The sequence below is a fragment of the Pogona vitticeps genome, chromosome ZW-PAR (assembly GCF_051106095.1).
Source record: "Pogona vitticeps strain Pit_001003342236 chromosome ZW-PAR, PviZW2.1, whole genome shotgun sequence".
In the NCBI taxonomy this organism is placed as follows: Eukaryota; Metazoa; Chordata; class Lepidosauria; order Squamata; family Agamidae; genus Pogona; species Pogona vitticeps.
The window spans coordinates 8,781,654-8,799,359 of NC_135800.1; the positions used below are offsets into that span (position 1 = coordinate 8,781,654).

The 17,706-nt window shown below is 45.3% G+C and overlaps 1 protein-coding gene across 1 annotated transcript in view; it reads left to right on the forward strand.

The window, feature by feature from the left end:
• Window positions 1–17,706, forward strand: part of BRINP1 (BMP/retinoic acid inducible neural specific 1) — an 86,071-nt gene that overhangs the window by 49,531 nt on the left and 18,834 nt on the right. Inside the window, exons 3-4 of the mRNA XM_020811503.3 lie at window positions 2,916–3,106; window positions 14,559–14,728. Coding sequence (XP_020667162.3) covers window positions 2,916–3,106; window positions 14,559–14,728 — 361 coding nt within the window. The remainder of the gene's footprint in view (window positions 1–2,915; window positions 3,107–14,558; window positions 14,729–17,706) is intronic.

The following is a 17,706-nucleotide window of genomic DNA, read 5'->3' on the forward strand; positions in this document are numbered from 1 at the left end:
GAGCTGTCAAAATCGTCGTCTAGCAAAAATCGGTTTGTGAAGCAGGGACCAAACATTGTCCAGCGAAATTCCCCCATAGGAATCACTGTTTTGCGAATCGCTATAGCGATCACAAAACATCAATGTCTAGCGAAAAAACTGTCATGTGGGGTAATTTTCTAGCGAGGCACCACTGTAGAAGGAGTATTTCAGCACCATGGACAGCTCTGCAGCTCTCAACCCAGGACAGTGTAGACTTCATGACCACGGAGAGCAGGGAAACAAGATACACCCAACTGGGGTTGTCTTTTTTGAATCTCCATCTTTCCTGTCCCATATCTGTCAAGGACGGCCTTTCTGTGCAGGAGCTGGTAGATTCTGTTCAACAGACTCTGGGCCATTATCCTGGGCCATGATGTTTGGGGACCTGAGGAGGCAACTGAGGGTCGCTCCTCAGATGATATCTGTTACATCTGTTTCTCCCAGCCTATTGTAGAATCATGAAGCTAGAATACAAGGTTAGAAACAATGGGCCCTAATTTGGAGTGTGCTACCTCCTTAAAGATGCTCCCGCTGGGCACTTCATGACTGTCAAGGGCACGTCACTTCTTTGCATGTTGTTAACCCATTATCAGGAGAGCTCATTTTTCTAGCTCTTTTGAGGTGGCCAGGTAGCTTCTCTACTGCCTCACCATCGGTACCCTTGTCACCCTATGAACATTTCCCTCAACCTTCAGAACACCTGATCCACAAAGTGACAATAGTGTTGGGAACAAGGCATCCACTCATGATGGATTTTAATTTTGCCCTCCAACCTTCACTTTCCATTTTGCAGGGAAGCCTGCAGTGGCCAGAAGCCAGCACACAGATCCATGACCTCTCTGTCTTGGCATTTTTGGAGAAGCGTACCGTTTAACTGGGAAAGGGCAGAGGTTGGCATCTGAATATGACCATCCCAAGCCCTTCCCTTCTCTAGACCCTTGCTCATTTCTTGGTTTCATCTCTGGCCATGCTGACAATGTAGAATGAAACGGCAGCCATTATGCTTGAGCCGACTAGAGTGGAACCAACCACTGACTGCAAATGAAGACTTATGCAAGTTGAATTTGATTTAGTGAGGATACTCTAGTGGCAAGTGAATGGAGGTTCATTATAATTTCAATGTTTTAGCCAAAAACCAGCCACCTTTCTACTCTTTCTCATGGTTAACAAATATAAACCTGAAAGAAGAGGCTCTAGTAAAGATGAAGCGCTTGAGGACTTCCCTGAGTTTTGAGGTGAAGCCCCCATGCCTAGCCACATTGCCTGAGACTTATGGGAGCTGCTAATCATTCTGGTTAGCAGTAGCTTCCATCTCTGGGGCATTTGTATCTCTCTGTATAGCCGGCTGGATAGCTCGGTGAGTTAGGCATCTAGCTGTGGATGGAGTCAGAGCATGGGATTTTAATTTCCTATGGAGAAGAGCCAACCTATGTGGTCTTGGGGCAAGCTGTACAGTCTTAGAATGCCCCCAGAAGAAGGGAATGGGAAACCCCAACCGTTTTCAGGTCAAATCCTTTTCACAGAGATCAGAACGAAAAAGAAACGACGACATACTCCGCATTAAATAGTTCATGTCTGTTTGAGGGGCGGTGTGTGTTTGAGATGGGATCACCTCCCTCCGTAAAAGAGGTCTCTTTGATCTTGGCATAATTAAACTTGCTTAGGGTTGCAGGTACATTTTTAATTTCAGTCTTAATGGCCTGGCTATAATTTGCACGTTTTCGCACATGTTTTCCCTTCACTTTCAAAGTGGCCTTGTTTGTTTGGAGGTTTCTGTTCTTTTATTCCTTCTAGAGTCTTGTTTCCACATGACACCCCTACCCATCCTTGCAAAAATTTTATTTTACAGATTTTTAAATGCCTGCACTGCAGGATACACTTTTTAAAAATGTGGGCCTTTCCCCATAGGATTTGTGCTGCCAAACAAAAATATTTTTTTTCCACAATTTGTGTTTTTGCATCCATGGTTTCAAATCTATGCATTTTGGGGGATCCTTGGTTTTTTCAAAGGCTTGCAATTTCCAAGCTATTCCCAGACTGTGGAACTCCCTCCCACTGGAGGCCCGGATGGCCTTCTGTCTTTGCTGTCCTTCTGCAGGCAGGCAAAGACCTTTCTCTTCAGTAACTGACTACCGGAGGGTGACTTTCAGATTGGTTGTTATGCAGTACTGCTTTAGATTTTCATTTTGCTTTTACTTACTATTTCTTACAGTGGTATTTGCTTGATCATTTTTTTTTATTATTTGTATACATAGCTTCTAATATTGTCTTTTAATGATGTTAAATCACCTTGGGTCCTTTTTAAGGAGCAAAGTGGGGCAAAAATATTTGAAACAAAATAAATCAAATAAATTTCCCAGGCAAGTTTCTTACTGAATCAAGTGTACGGGACCTTTTTAAGCACCTTTTCCCTGCCCACTGTTTCAAACGTTTGCCATTCAGGCTGATACCTCCCATCGTTTGGAAAAGCTTGCCTTGTGCATAGCTAAATCGACCCCTGTTTAAGTGTGAATTTTGTCATGGGATCAACACCTTCTCTTTCTGCTTTGGATGAAAATGAGAGAGAAAAATAACCACCCTCATTGGTTGAGTGAATACGGTCTTGAGGTCATTAGTTCCGTCCGAATCCACATTACATTTGATTGCTGCGGCTTGAATCAATATTTGCTGAAATAATAGCTTTCCTTCTCCTCTTCTTTCCTTCCCCTGGTCCCTCCCCTCCCCTTCCAAACCTCTTAGGTTTAGCCTTCGACACGTGTCTGTGTATCTCTCTGTGGGGGTGATGCTCCCCATTCCCCTCTGTTCTCCTCCACTAGCCCCTTTTCCCCGGTGTTCTGCCTTCCCTGCCTGAACTCAGCACCTCACCTGCGTTGTGTTCCTGTGTTGTCGCTTAGGGAGTTTGCCCGTTGGAAGGTGAGGAACACAGCTATCGAGCGGAGGGACCTAGCCCGCAACCCTGTCCCCCTGATGCCGGAGTTCCAGAAGAGTGTCCGCCTGCTGGGCAGGAGGCCCTCGACGCAGCAGTTCATAGAGACCATCATCAAAAAGTACGGCACCCACATACTCATCTCTGCCACTTTGGGAGGTAGGTGGCAGCTGGGCTTGTTCCTTTCATTGAAAGATATTGGAGTTTTTTTGGGTGTGTGTGTGAGGTTTTGGGGGAGAACAACATGATCTTACTCCATCTTTGATGCTTGGGATATACGGTGAAAATTCCTATAGGAATCGGCTCCCATTAGAAATGGTTCCTATGGTCCATGTTTCTCATGCAAGTGGTTGAACTGTTTGGAGGTCATGGAATGTTCATAAATATTCCAACAGCTCAAGAGGAGTGCGTGGTGAGGGGCCCCTAGATTATTCCAGGTTCTTCACACTGTTGTTCCGGTCTCTTTACATACTGTTGCTATGTGCTGTAGAAGTCAATTAAAATGACCTTTACAGACTTGACGATCTTGGCAGTCTATTAAAATCGCTACCTCCTGTAATGTCCCAGCATGTCTCCTTGCTTTTGGCTACTCTGATCCGAGGTCACCCACCGCCTCGCCACTTGGAGAAATTGGTAAGAATTAGACTTGTGGCTCCCGAGGAGATGGCTGGTTGGCTCTAGAAACTGGAGGCTACAGAGGCTTATGTGAAGGAAATGAGTTCGAAAGAAATGAAATGAAGGGTATAGAAGCAGAGATTTTGAGAGTTGTGGAACAGCTTTAAAATAGAAGAGGAAGGAGAAGGGGAAAGGAGGAAAGGAGCTTGGAAGGAAGAAGAGGGAAGGTGTAGAAAGGAAAAGGAGACGGGAATTGCAGACAGATCAAGAAGAGGAGACAATTTGTAACCAGGAAGAAAGTTTTTATGGACCTAAGGGTTAAAGAGGAGTCAACGTTGTCTGAGACAAAAGAGGAGAAGGTCAAAACTGAGAGACAAGAGATGCCAGAGGGACGCAGAGCCAATGCAGAAATAGGTTGACCTCCATCACCGCTTCTTTTCTTCACAATGTGTCACTGGGTGAAACACTCACTTCTGCTCCTGGGCTCCTAACATGAAGTGACAGAAGGTCTGTAGGGTCATGTTTGCTCAACACATCGAATCTGCTTTCAATGGTCTTTAAGGGCTGTCGGGTCTTGCACACAACACTGGGGAAAGTGAGGCGGGCGAAGCAACTGGAAATTCAGGTCAGGCAAGCACCGTTCCCATGTTGCTTTGATGTTCTTTCGGGTTGGAGCCATGATACATCACTGGTGGCAGTCGCTGAGGGATGTGAAGGGTATCTACACTACACAGTTCTGGCAGTGTGATCCCAGCTCCACCTTTCAGGATTCTCAGATTGTCTTTGGGTGTGGAATGCTCAGAGGCTGTTCTGGGGGAGGTTGCCAGCATAAGCCTGAGATGTTCTTGGACTTGGTTCCCCTTGACATTTAGTCCAGTCGTGTCCGACTCTAGGGGCATGGTGCTCGTCCCTGTTTCCAAGCCGTAGAGCCAGCGTTTGTCCAAAGACAGTTTCCGTGGTCACGTGGCCAGCGCGACTAGACACAGAACAGCATTACCTTCCCACTGTGGTGGTACCTATTTATCTACTTGCATTTGCATGCTTTTGAACTGCTAGGTTGGCAGGAGCTACGATGAGAGACGGAAGCTCCCTCCGTTGTGTGGATTTGATCTTATGACGGCTGGTCTTCTGACCCTGCAGCACAGAGGCTTCTGTGGTTTAACCTGCAGCGCCACCACGTCCCTTGTTCTTGGAGTACCACTCCCATAAATCCTGGCCAGCACAGCTAATGATGAAGGCTTCTGGGAGTTTCACTGTAAGGACATCTGGGGACCTAAGGGTAGGAACCACTGCCCTGGACCGAATGATTGGTGGCCAAAGCAGAAGCTGACTGCAAATTGCAGAAAAATGATCGGATGTTGAGTGGTCACCGATCAATGATGGTTCAGTTATAGAGCTCCACCACTGATGGGATTTGGACCCACTGGGGCTCTTGACAGTGCTGCTGTCCTGTGGCTACATCATTCTGACACTGCTGAACTGTGACACACATGTATGTCTATAGCTGTGATAAACCACACACACTAGAATGCTGTTCGTTATCTAAGGCCTGCAACGAAAGTTTGCAGTATTTTCTCATTTCCAGCTTGGACTTTACTGTGGCCACTGAAAATGGCTAGTCCTTCCTGAATGGATTTCTTCCCCCCCCCCTTACTGTGCTGGCCAGTTTTACAGTATTATTTCTTATGATTGTCTTATAGTTTTGATAGCTTCAGAGTCATGGAATGAACTGATGCTCTTCCTTTCAAATCAAAAAGGGAAAGAGGAACCTGTCAAATAAATTAAGCACATTGTCCTTCTTCTCTGTGTGCAGGTGGATGGGAGATCAGAAGGCCTCTGTGCATGGGCAGAGTGTCATACTGCTTTTAGACAACCCCTGTCTCGTGACTTACTGCATGCAAGGAGGGGGATTTCTTTCAAGCTAAGGAGGCATAATTCCTAGATCAGATTGTTTTCCATAGTAAAACTGTAATCCATTACCCAGAAGAAAGATCCACTGGGTAGCTCAGGGGGTTAGGTCTCTAGCTGTAGATCCAGAGGTTGGGAGTTCAATTCACCTATGGGGCCTCCTTGATAGGGGCTGGACTGGATGATCGTATAGGGTCCCTTCCAGCTCTGCAGTTCTAAGATGGTGATGATGATATTATTATAACAATGTGCAATTTATTTTTGAGAACACAGGTGTAGGATCAGGTTGTCTACATTTGTTAATTGAGGACAAAGTTGCAGGTATTATGCTTCTATAATAATCAAGTACCATCAAGTCAATTGTGAGTTATGACAACCCTTTCCAAGGTTTTACAGGTAGAGATCACTCAGACGTGCTTTACCCTTCCCTTCCTCTAGGGGGCAACCTTGGGACTGTGCAGCTTGCCCAAGGCCACCCAGGCTGGCTCTTCTCCCGGGATCTACAGCGGGGAGGGGGATTCAAATTCCCAACCTATAACTTCACAGACAGATACTTCTCCATTATCATCATTGTAGAACTGCAGAGCTGGAAGAGGGACCCTCGGGATCATCCAGTCCAGCCCCTGCCAAGGAGGCCCCATGGGGGAATCGAACTCCCAACTTCTGGCTCTGAAGCCTGATACCTAAAACCACTGAGCTTTCCAGCCAACATTATAATTCTATAACATTAAAAAAATAAACACCTTGCATTGGCCGATTTTGGGCTTCTCACGTTGCTCTTTGAAAACACGGCTCTGCCAGGAAGAAGAAAAAATGGTGACCCTAATCTTAAACTCATCTCAGGTTGGAGCGGAGTGAGAGAAAGGTACAAATAACGGCAGTGTTGAAGCGTTCAAGGTTTTCATCTCACCTCCCACCACCTGGCTCTTTTCTCCCTCATTTCCCTAGAAATCCCAGATAACGCAGACCTTTTGACGATGAAATATATTTTTAATTTTGCCCGGGCACGCCGGTGAATTATTCACCATGGCTTGGTCGTGCTCCTGTTTTTACGACGCAACACTTTAAAATATGCACAGGCTTGTAACGCGAGCTGGCGGTGGGCAGCGGCGCTAAGCGTTCCATCAGTCCCCGGTGCCGAGGATCGGGGGAAGGAACGCCGCCAAGGGAACCGTATGGGGATTTTGGAAGATCCGTCTTGACGGCAGTAAAGAGGAAGAGGATGCAAATTGAGCCCTCTTGGGAACATGCATTGTTCATGAGCAGACATATTCTCCCTGTTTAGAAATGGAAGAGTCCCCCCTATTCCGATCCACCCAGAATATACGACCAATCGGGCCTTGACAGACCATCGTTTCTCCATTTCATTAGAATAAAGCAAAACAAAAATCCCCTAAAGAGCTCTGAAATTGTAGCACTGTTAAGGACATCAGTGGCCATTTTTTGTGCTGATTGAAACATCTAAATCCTTCAGTGGAGGCTGCATGCTATGCTCCTCATGAACACGGGATGCAACCTTGTACTCTACCAGATTTTTGGTACAAGAGCCTTTGGTCTAAAGCAGTGGTCCTCAACCTTGGGCCTCCAGATGTTCTTGGACTTCAACTCCCAGAAATCCTGGCCAGCAGTGGTGGTGGTGAAGGTTTCTGGGAGTTGTAGTCCAAGAACATCTGGAGGCCCAAGGTTGGGGACCACTGGTCTAAAGCAACTGTGGTGGAGCCACATGCCTTGGCCACAGTGGCATAGATCATAGAATCATGAAGTTGGAAGGGACCTACGAGGCCTTCAAGTCCAACCCCCTGCTTGATGCAGGAAATACAGATCAAAGGATATCTGCCAGGTGATTGTCTAAGTTTTACTTGAATGCCTCCAGTGTTGGAGCGCTCACCATTTCACAACGTAATTGGTTCTATTGTCATACTGCTCTAACAGGAAGTTTTTTCTTGATATTCAACCAAATTCTGGCTTCCGGTTGAATATCAGGAAAAACTTCCTGAACACTGGCATCTTGTGTCCCCAGATGTTCATTGAGAATGGGCGTCCTTGCTTTCAGTTCATACATGCCGCTATAACAGTGGTTCCCAAGCTTGGGTAACCCAGATGTTCTTGGGCAGCAACTCCCCAAAATCCTGGCAGCGCAGCTGGTGGTGAAGGCTTCTGGGAGTTATAGTCCAAGAACATCTGGGGACCCAAGGAGCCACTGAGCTACGAGAAAGTCTGTTGCCTGCCCCATCTCTGTGACATCACACTCCTGGGACATCATGAAGTCTCACTTCTTGGTCTCAGGTTTGAATGGAAAGCTGGTAACCTGCCCGTGGGTGAGGCTGATGCTTGAGAGCTTGGTTGCTGTCATCGACATACCAGCCTCAAAATGGTATGCCTTAAGAATGGAAGGCACCATAAGCAGCTTATATGGGGTTAACATCTAGACATGGAGTTTTCAGAATTTGTGGACTGCAAACACCCAAATGTTGCAGGAATCCCCCCCAAGTGGATTTCTGGGGGGGGGGGTGTTCATCAAGAAAGGAAAGTACTGATATATGTTTTCAAGTTCTTCAGCGAATGAATGGATCAGGGGGTTGGACTTGATGGCCTTATAGGCGCCACTAAATTCATTATTCTATGATTCTATGAATCCTGATTCTAGCATTCTTTCTTTGTCCTGTTGAGAAGATTGGGTGAGGAGAAATGGGTGGGTGGGGCTAAGCTCCATGGGAGGAGCTAAAAGTCCACCTATTCTGAAAATCCCCTGCCCAGTTATGGGATGGAGAGATAATGCACGGGGAGGAAAACAATATGCTATCTGTCTTTGGTCATACCTTTACAGCTATGCCATGGGAACCAGAAAACCATTGGCTTTATATGCATAGATACATGAAGTTGTGTCAATCGCTGTGAATTAATGAGGTGTTGGTTGCATCTTGGTTGCAACAAGAGGCATGTGAGCAGGAACAAAACAGGCAGCTTGTGAATTCCAACCTCAACACTGCTTGCCTGCATAATCCCATAGCTCATTGGTTTGTCTCCAGTTGTTGATGGGTAGAAGGTGTGGTTGCCCCATCCTGTTTGTTGCACCTCATCATCATCATCATCATCATCATCATCATCATCATCATCATCATCATCATCATCATCATCATCATCATCATCATCATCATCATCATCATCATCACGGGTTTATTGGCGTGCTACTTCTCCATGGTCGAACGGTACTCTAAGTCGGTTACGGGAACATTCCGCGCCTGCTTGATATGACATAAATAAAACATTTCCGCATAATTCGTGAAGAATTGCAAATGAAGATTTACATAATTGTACAAATAAGCTAAGCATCACACAATGCTGAATGGATGCTAAATTTAAACAATCCCCGAATAATTTTGCCTAAGCCCCAAAGAATGAGAACTACCAGAAGAAAGCAAGCCATTTGCTCATGAAAAAAAGATTGAAGCCATTTCTGTTTGGGTTTTTTGTTGTTGTTGTTTTGCTACAATATCTTTCTCAGTGGCTGAAATTCAGTAGTTCAGTTGCAACTAGAGTAGACCCATTGAATCAATGGGGATTTGGTGAGTCAACACTTCCATAAGTTCCATTAATTTAATGGGCCTCCACCAATTGTGATGTATCATTGGATTTCCACCACTGTAGTTCATTCATTTTGTGTAGGAGCATCTCATCATCTGAATTGTACCCTAAACTATACCCTGCTGAACCTCTGTCCAAATCTGGCATGGGAACTAGTGGTGATCTTCATGGGTAGCTCTGGAAACAGACCTGATGGACATGCATGAAAGAGAAGAACAGGTACTAGGTCTTTGAGGGGGTTACACCTAGATGGTATCTCTAAATTAAGGTTGGCCATGTTGACCACAAGAATGTGTTGATCCATTGGTTTGATCAGTTTGATCAGAAGATATTCTCTCCTTGAAAGGTCTATCTGGCCAAGTCCAGTTTAAAGACAAAGATACAGACAGACTGGAACATGTCTGGAAGAGGTTGACAGAGACATCAGGAAGGCTGGAGACCAAGTCCTATGAGGATTGAAGGAACTGAGTATGGTTAGCCCAGAGAAGAGATTTCTATTGAAGTTCCTGGCAGGGACATGGTGGCGCTGTGGGCTAAACCGCAGAAGCCTGTACTGCAGGGTCAGAAGACCAAGCAGTCGTAAGATCGAATCCACGCGACGGAGTGAGCGCCCGTCACTTTGTCCCAGCTCCCGTCAACCTAGCGGTTCGAAAGCATGCAAATGCAAGTAGATAAATAGGGACCACCTCAGTGGGAAGGTAACAGCGTTCCATGTCTAAGTCGCACTGGCCATGTGACCACGGAAGATTGCCTTCGGACAAAACGCTGGCTCTATGGCTTGGAAACGGGGATGAGCACTGCCCCCTAGAGTTGAACACGACTGGACAAAAATTGTCAAGGGGAACCTTTACCTTTACCTTTTACCTCCTGGCATTTGCTCAAAAGCTCTGTTGAGCTTCCTGTAATTTGCTCAAAATATCTATTGAGGCTCCTGCCGTTTGCTCAGAACTTCTTTTCCCCGTTGTGAATCAAAAGGCGCATACATCAAGCAAGCCCAGGGGTCCCTGCAATGATGCAGAAGCTATCGCAGTGGTGTACAGTTTGTAGAAACGGCACCACTTGCCGATGCGAGAGCAGTTACCCAGTAGAATATATATATAGCTGCCTTAGAGGGAAGAAACAGGTTTTGCCATTTCTTAGTCTCATGTTCCAACAGCAGACATGTGAGGTCTCAAATCCTTAATCAGCGTGCAAACATTATTAAATGGGTGGCCTTTTTTTGCCATTTTTCTACTGATTCTTTCACTCTCCTTTTGAGGATAAGCCATCATTGGTGATTCGGGGCATGAGGGTGACCGGTATCGCCTTTTTACAACCAGCATTTGTTAACCCAACATACAGTCTCCAAACTCTAAGGAATCAATTGGGTGAATGTAGCTGACTAGTCCTTTTGACCGGATCTTTGACTTTTTAATTTTGTTAGATGTCATTCTCTCCAAAAGGCTGAGGAGATACCATTAAAATGGAGAGCTGGTTAGACCTCCTCTAGAATCTTGTGTCCAGTTCTGGACATTGCACTTTTAAAAGGATGCCTACAAACTGGAGCAAGTTGAGAGGAGGGCAACAGGGATGATCAGGAACTGGAAACTAAGCCCTAGGAGGAAAGACTGAAAAAAACTGGTGAGTGCTCCAACATTGGAGGCATTCAAGAGAAAACTGGACAACCCTCTATCAGATCTGCTTTGCTCTGGATTCCTACATTGAGCAGAAGGTTAGACTCAATGGTCCCTTCCAACTCAATGCGTCTATGATTCTATGATTCCAGTTCTACCCCTGATGGTTTCTGGGAGCCCAGATCTGTATTTGGGAGCGTTTTCCCCCCAATCATTAAGGAGGTCTTGAAAGGGGGAGGGGGATCTTGACAATACCCCCCAGTTCCAAACCCTGGCACTGAAGCTTCAGTGTCATACAATGTCATCAGTCTCTCTTTCCTGAGGATCTGGCCCTCCTGACTTCCTCCTGACCCACATACGGATCCCCTTCCACTGCATCCCAAGAAAGGACCTGTTCTTCTCCGCGCCGGAATTTCGGACGCAAGGGACAACGCTGGGCGATTTGCGGGAAAGGCGGAGTGGGCAGAGCTGAGAGCTAATTTATAGGGAATGCCCTGAAGGGGAGATGACTTTGAAGACGGCGCCCACTTAATAAATGAGAAATTAGGACTTAATAATGCAGCAAAAATCCATTAACCCTTCTTGATTGCTGTTGCCGGCTTCTGCTAGGCGATGATTTTTTCTCTCCCTTCCCCCTCGTCTGTAACCACCAGTGTTTTCACCAATACAAATGGAATCACACTTAGAGAACACCCTGATTCCCAACACATACACATGCGCGTGCGTGCGCGCACACACAGACCTATATGATGCTGAAAGTTCTAGGCCATCCATTTTTCGCTGTGCCCCTTCCTGGAGCAATTTTTGATTATTCAATTTCCTGGTCCTTACGATCTCTAGAGGAGAGTCTTCTCTCAGTCTCCTTCCCATCGTAGGGACGTTTGATGGGGACATGAGACAGGGCCTTCTCTGTGGCTGCTCCCAGGTTGTAGAATGCTCTCCTTTGGGAAGTTAGGTTAGCTCCCTTTCTGTTATCCTTCCACCAACACTTGATTTTTTAGTAACCATGATTGAGTTCCTTTTGCTTTTCTAAGTGTGAGTTCAAAGTTTTTAGTTACTTTATGATCATGACTACTTTATTGTCGTTTAGTTGCTTTTGTAATCTGTAATGTCTTGTGTTTTTCACATTGTTTCAAGATTGTGAGCTGTCTTGGGTCCCCTCACTGGGAAAAAAGTGGCCTACAAATGGGACAAAAATAAATAAGCAAAATAAGCAAACACATAAATGTAACACATGAGGAAGATGTAATCATAAATGCTACAGTTCCTCTGAGTGTTTGTGCGCATGCATTCCTAGAGATGCGCATGAAATGTAAGGCGCATCTCTACCCTGCTCATCCACATCCAACTCATACATGCTACTTCTGTAGGTCTTGGGAAAAGGTTTAAAAGACTACACTTGTCCTTTGGAACATGCTGCCACTTGATCCCCATGTGTTCATTTTTACCACTGCTGTGGGTTGGATGTTGAAGTGGAACATTATTGCCTATCATCCTGCTGCTACAAGGACTTGAGTGTTGGATTCTCTGCTGGTACCAGGTTATGGGAACTGTTCGACAGAATAAGCATATTATAATTTCTTTATTTGATTAACAACCAGCCTCTTGTACAGGAAGTGAGCCTCCTTAGCTTCAGCATTGGCCCCGAGAATACTTTCATGAAATGTTCTTATATGACATCCTGTTCATCATTTAGAATATATTGAGGAGCCACTGTACTGGAACTATGATTTTAAGAGCTGTTTTAAGTTCTCTACTAAGGTAGAAAAAAATCCCCTCCAATATCTGAACACAGCAGATGGTGGCAGGTTCTCAAGCTCCCAAGAAAATGCTCATCTCCAGTTCAAGAGTGAGACAAGAAGCACTTTTCCCCCTAGCGTGCAATGTGCTGAAAATACCACCAGAATGTCTCTTCCCTTCCTGGAGCTCAGCAGAGATTTAGATGAAACATTAAGGGAAATTCCGATTGATTGAAGAGATGGAAAATGCCCATCTACTGCTTTTAGCTGGCAATCACCCATACAAAAGTATATATATAGAGAGAAATGGGCAAAAACTCTCAATCTCCGGTTCTGCAGCTGGATAGCTAAGCCACAGAGCTGTCCAGAATTCTTAATAATTGTAGCACTTCCAAGATGAGACTTGTTCTAATGTTGGAGCAGCCAGAGACCTAAACTACTGAGCTGTTCGCTGACTCATAGGTTGAATTGTCTGACTCATAACAACTCAGAAATCAGAGAGTATGTTTTAGATGACTTATTGTTAAAATTTGGAGGAGGCAAAAAAAACAACCACCACCCTTTAGATGCTGAAAAGGGAGAATCATTTACAAATTATTATCTTTCTCAACCCCTCAGTTAGGATGAGATGGCTGGACAGTGTCTGCGAAGCAACCAACATGAACCTGACACAACTCCGGGAGGCAGTAGAAGACAGGAGGGCCTGGCGTGCTCTGGTCCATGGGGTCACGAAGAGTCGGACACGACTAAACGACTAAACACACACACACACTTCCCTTTTGAGAGTATACTGTGAGAAACCTATTTCCATGAAGTAAATGTGAACTATCTTGGATGATGGGGTGTAATGGGTTCATTCCCGGATAGTTCAGTGGTTTAGATCTTTGTCTAGAAAACCATCATTTGGGAGTTTGACTCCCCAGTGTGCCAAATTAACAGAGTCTGGACTCCATGATCAATAGGGTCCCTTCCAGGTCTGCAAGTCTAAGATGATGATTCCAAGTCTGATCCACATGGGCATAGACCTTAAGGAGGCCCAGGGTGTCAAGAGACAGATTCTCTTCTATTTTTAATTTCTTATATATAGTATATTAAACAGCAGTTGTGGATGGTAGCTTTGATGTCAGTAGGGGTGATGAATCTGCACTGGGCTTTCCTCTGAACTTTAAAGAATCTATTCCAAATATCAAGCCTATTTGGGGCATAGAATTCAGCACCTTGGATAGTTCTTGCAATGTTTGACACAACTCTTGGTGTTTTGCTTTTACATTGAATCAAAGAAACAAAACCTTCCTTAGCTTTTAAATCCATGGAAAGCAAGTGAAGTGGCCTGGGGTCCTTTTTCATGATGTTGACACGAGTTAAACCAAGGTGTCTACTGTAGCTGGCAAATGTGTTGTCATCTGCTCTGTGTTGTCTCGGCTAGCTTACTATTTGTTGTTGTTTATTTGTTAAGTCGAGTCCGACTCTTCGTGACCACATGGACCAGAGCACGTCAGGCCCTCCTGTCTTCCACTGCCTCCCGGAGTTTAGTCAAATTCATGTTGGTAGCTTCAATGACACTGTCCTTCCATCTCATCGTCTGTCATCCCCTTCTCCTCTTGCCTTCACTCTTTCTTCACACTTTGTAGCTTACTATAGAATATGAATTTATTTGATTTTTTACACCTAAGATCTGCATAGTGGCAGTAGATAAGTAGGATGAATGTGACGGAAGGCGATCAGGAAGTGTGGGGTGGTGGCGAGGGATGGGAGCGGGAAAATGTCAAGACAAAGCCCCTAACCTTCATCCCGTGGATTATTTCACTGGCATGGCATTAATGTTGTCAAACATGTACAAGGGTGAGAAGCTTTTCTTCTTAAATGCATGCAGGTTTATTCAGAACTCTGCTACATTTGTTAGGCTTTTCAAAATCTTGTCCATCAACCCTGATCCCCCCCGGGTCCAGGAAGCGATGCTTTTGTTGAGATACCATCATCGGCATCAGCTGCTAGGATGTTAAGTGGTCCATTTGCATCGAGACTCAAACCTTTTTGCTTCCCGTCATTTCGTTTCTCTCCGTTGGTAATTTGCTTTCTTCTAACTCTAGATGTTCAGGCTGGTAACATTCTTTGTCCTCTTTCCCCTCCTCGTCTTCTCTCCCCTTCCAGGAGAGGAAGCATTGACCATGTACATGGACAAAAGCCGACTCGACCGGAAGTCGGGGAATGCCACTCAAAGTGTCGAGTCCCTTCACCAGCTCGCTTCCTCCTATTTCGTGGACCGGGATGGGACTATGAAACGTCTCCATGAGATCCAGATCTCTACGGGAGCGATCAAGGTACGCCTGGCATGGCGTGCGTTCCTCGGGGCTTACAAGACAGCTTTGAAACGAGTGCCTTTTCTCCTTCTTTTAAAAACCCTTAGCCTACTTCTGGCTACTTTTCAGGAACTGGAATGTGTTTCCATACCTGTCATCATCCTCCATGAAATTATGGCTTATAGAGGAAAGGCCACATGTGGCGGACCCTTTCTCCCTCCCTCCCTCCCTCCCTCTTCCTATGTATATAATAAATATGTATGTACACATATACATCTGATTTTTCTTAAAACGAAGAAAGAAAATCTAAGAGATTTGCCCATCTAAGCTTAGATACATTAACTTTTAACAGGCGGACTTTGAATCCCCTTGTGTTGAACCACACCTGTGCTGCTGAATTAAAATTTCTAGATCTCCTCCACCCTCCACCAACTACACTTCTAACCTTTAATGACAGCATAGCAGTTGGGTACAGTGTGATCTGCTAGCCGTTGTGAATCTCCGTACTTCTCTAATTGGGTCATTACAAATGGTGGAAGATGTCATTAAAATCCTCTTTAATGAGAGCGATCTAGAAAGTGCTAACATTCTCATGAATGTAAAGGAAGGAACGAGAGGAGTGCTCTTTTTATAATTTTTATGAAACCTTGCTTGTGAGAGGAAGAGAAAAGGAGGAGCTGATTCATCCTGGACTTCCATCAAGCCTATTGCAGTGGACTGGCTTGATAGTTATAGAGCAGTGGTTCCCAAGCTTGGGTCCCCCGCTATTCTTGGATTAAAACTTCCAAAATCCTTCATCACCAGCTGTGCTGGCCAGGATTTCTAGCCATTGTAGTCCAAGAACATCTGGGGACCCAAGATTGGGAACCACTGCTCTAGACCATGGTTTGTTTTGTTTGGATGATCTTCCAAACCAGGTTTGGAGGGTCACCTGAACCATCCCGAGGATGCTGTCTCATGGTGTAAAGCAGTGGTTCCCCACCTTGGGTCCCCAGATGTTCTTGGATTAAAACTCCCATAAGCCTTCACCACAAGCTGTGCTGGCCAGGATTTCTGAGAGTGGTAGTTCAAGATGTTCTGGAGACCAAAGGTTGGGAACCACTGCTGTGGAGGCATGTATGGGACAGTTAATGGACTGAAAGCGAGTGTGTCCATTCTCATCAGACAGATGTTGGAGAACGAGGAACAAATCTCCACTCTGGGTTGAACACTTGGGAGACGCAAGTGGAGCAGAAAGCCATGAAGAGAAGTCAAGACAATTGTCTGTACCAAGAAAAGGCGTGGCGGTTGTTCTTGTAGAATGGGATCAGTGGCTCCCATTGAGCCTTTTGTGCGACACGCTTTATTTGGAAGTCTTTTCACTCACTCTTTCCAGCGTGCAAGCAACAAGAACTGACAATGTGACCGGACAAAAGGCTTTCAGAATTGAAGTGGTCAGGGAGAATGCGCGAGGCGCGGGGGAGAGCTACAGGGGGCAGACAAAGGAAGAGAAAATGGACCTTCTGACAAAAAAAGGAGCCTTTTCCATCCTTGAAAAGCAATCTTCTGGTGTTGGATGTGAAAGGGGGAAAGAGAGGGAGAGAGGCTCAGCCCCCTGCAATTGACTGATGGAGCTATCACACGGATGGCAATTTACAGAATGGTTTGTCCTCCGTAGTCACGTTGGATGTCAACAGGCCAGGACGGCTTTCTCGGCACTCCAAAGGCTCTGAAGATGAGAAGCGCCTCGGTAAATAATCGGAAACCTTCCGACATTCACCCCAAGGAAAAATAAGTGTGCTTCAGCAGGGCTGCGGCACGAGGACTTGATAGCTGGAGAGCGAGGCAGTCATTACAGCTGATGGATTGGCGTCTTGCCTAACCAAAGAAAACGGGGATCTGTTGCAACAAAATACACATTTCTTGGCAACTGAAGTCCTACCCAAGTGTTTGCATATTAGGAAGGCCAGAGTAGGGCCTTAGTTCTTGGGCCTCGTTCAGCTTCCGGAAGATTCCTGTTTGGCTTGCAGTGCTGTCTCTGGGCAGATAAAATGAAGCTGTTTTGCTAGGAATGTCACTGAATTAAGGAACAGCAAAAACCAAAAAGCACATTCATAGGGGACTTTTTCTCCTGGGAAGGGGCTTGAGAAAGACCTCACAGGATCTATAGGGCCTGTATGTAACCCACAGGCCAGTTTCCCCACCCATATTGTCATCCAATACTCTTGTTGTTGCTGTTGCCTTGTTGTCTTTCTTTGTAGTTAAATCTTGTAATTTTTTTGTTGCTCAGCTGAAGGCGATTCCCTGGGCCATGGGCAGAATCTAGCGTATTTTTCTGTGTATAAGACTATACTTTTGTCTAAAATCTTTAGACTAAAAATTGAGGTTCGTCTTATACACGGAAGTAAGCTGAAGAGAGAACAAAAACAAGTGGAGGGGGAAGCAGGGATCAAAGCGATTCTTCAGCACATTTATCCCTTTCCCCCTACACTTGCTAAGCCCCACTTAGATTTCTTAATTTTGGATTAAAAAAGTGGGGGTGTCTTATACATGGGGGCGTCTTATACATGGAAAATATGGTATTTCTCTCTGCTTGTGCAGAAAAATTGGTGGGACAATTTCCAAGCTGGCATAAGGAGAAATCCAGTAATCTTTCCTTACACAAGCTCAGAGACGGGCCATTTCCCCCATTTATTTCCAGTCCCCATTTATTTGACCTTTCCCTGTTTACTTTCCTTTGAATGATCAGGTGTAACAATCTGGGTTTTTCATTCCTCATTACATCACTGAACTATGCTGTCTTTCTGAATTTCCTCAGTGGAATCCTATTCCTTTCTCCTGTTTACCCCCAGAGTCTACTGAGTGACCAGCTGGACAGCTTCCAAACTTGTTTAGCGATGTAACTCTTTCCCCCCCCCCCAAATTTGGGAGATGTTTATCTACCTTCACAAGGAACTGTTGGGTGAACAAAACAAACAAACAAACAAAAATCATGATTCTTCTGCATAAGTTTTGTAATA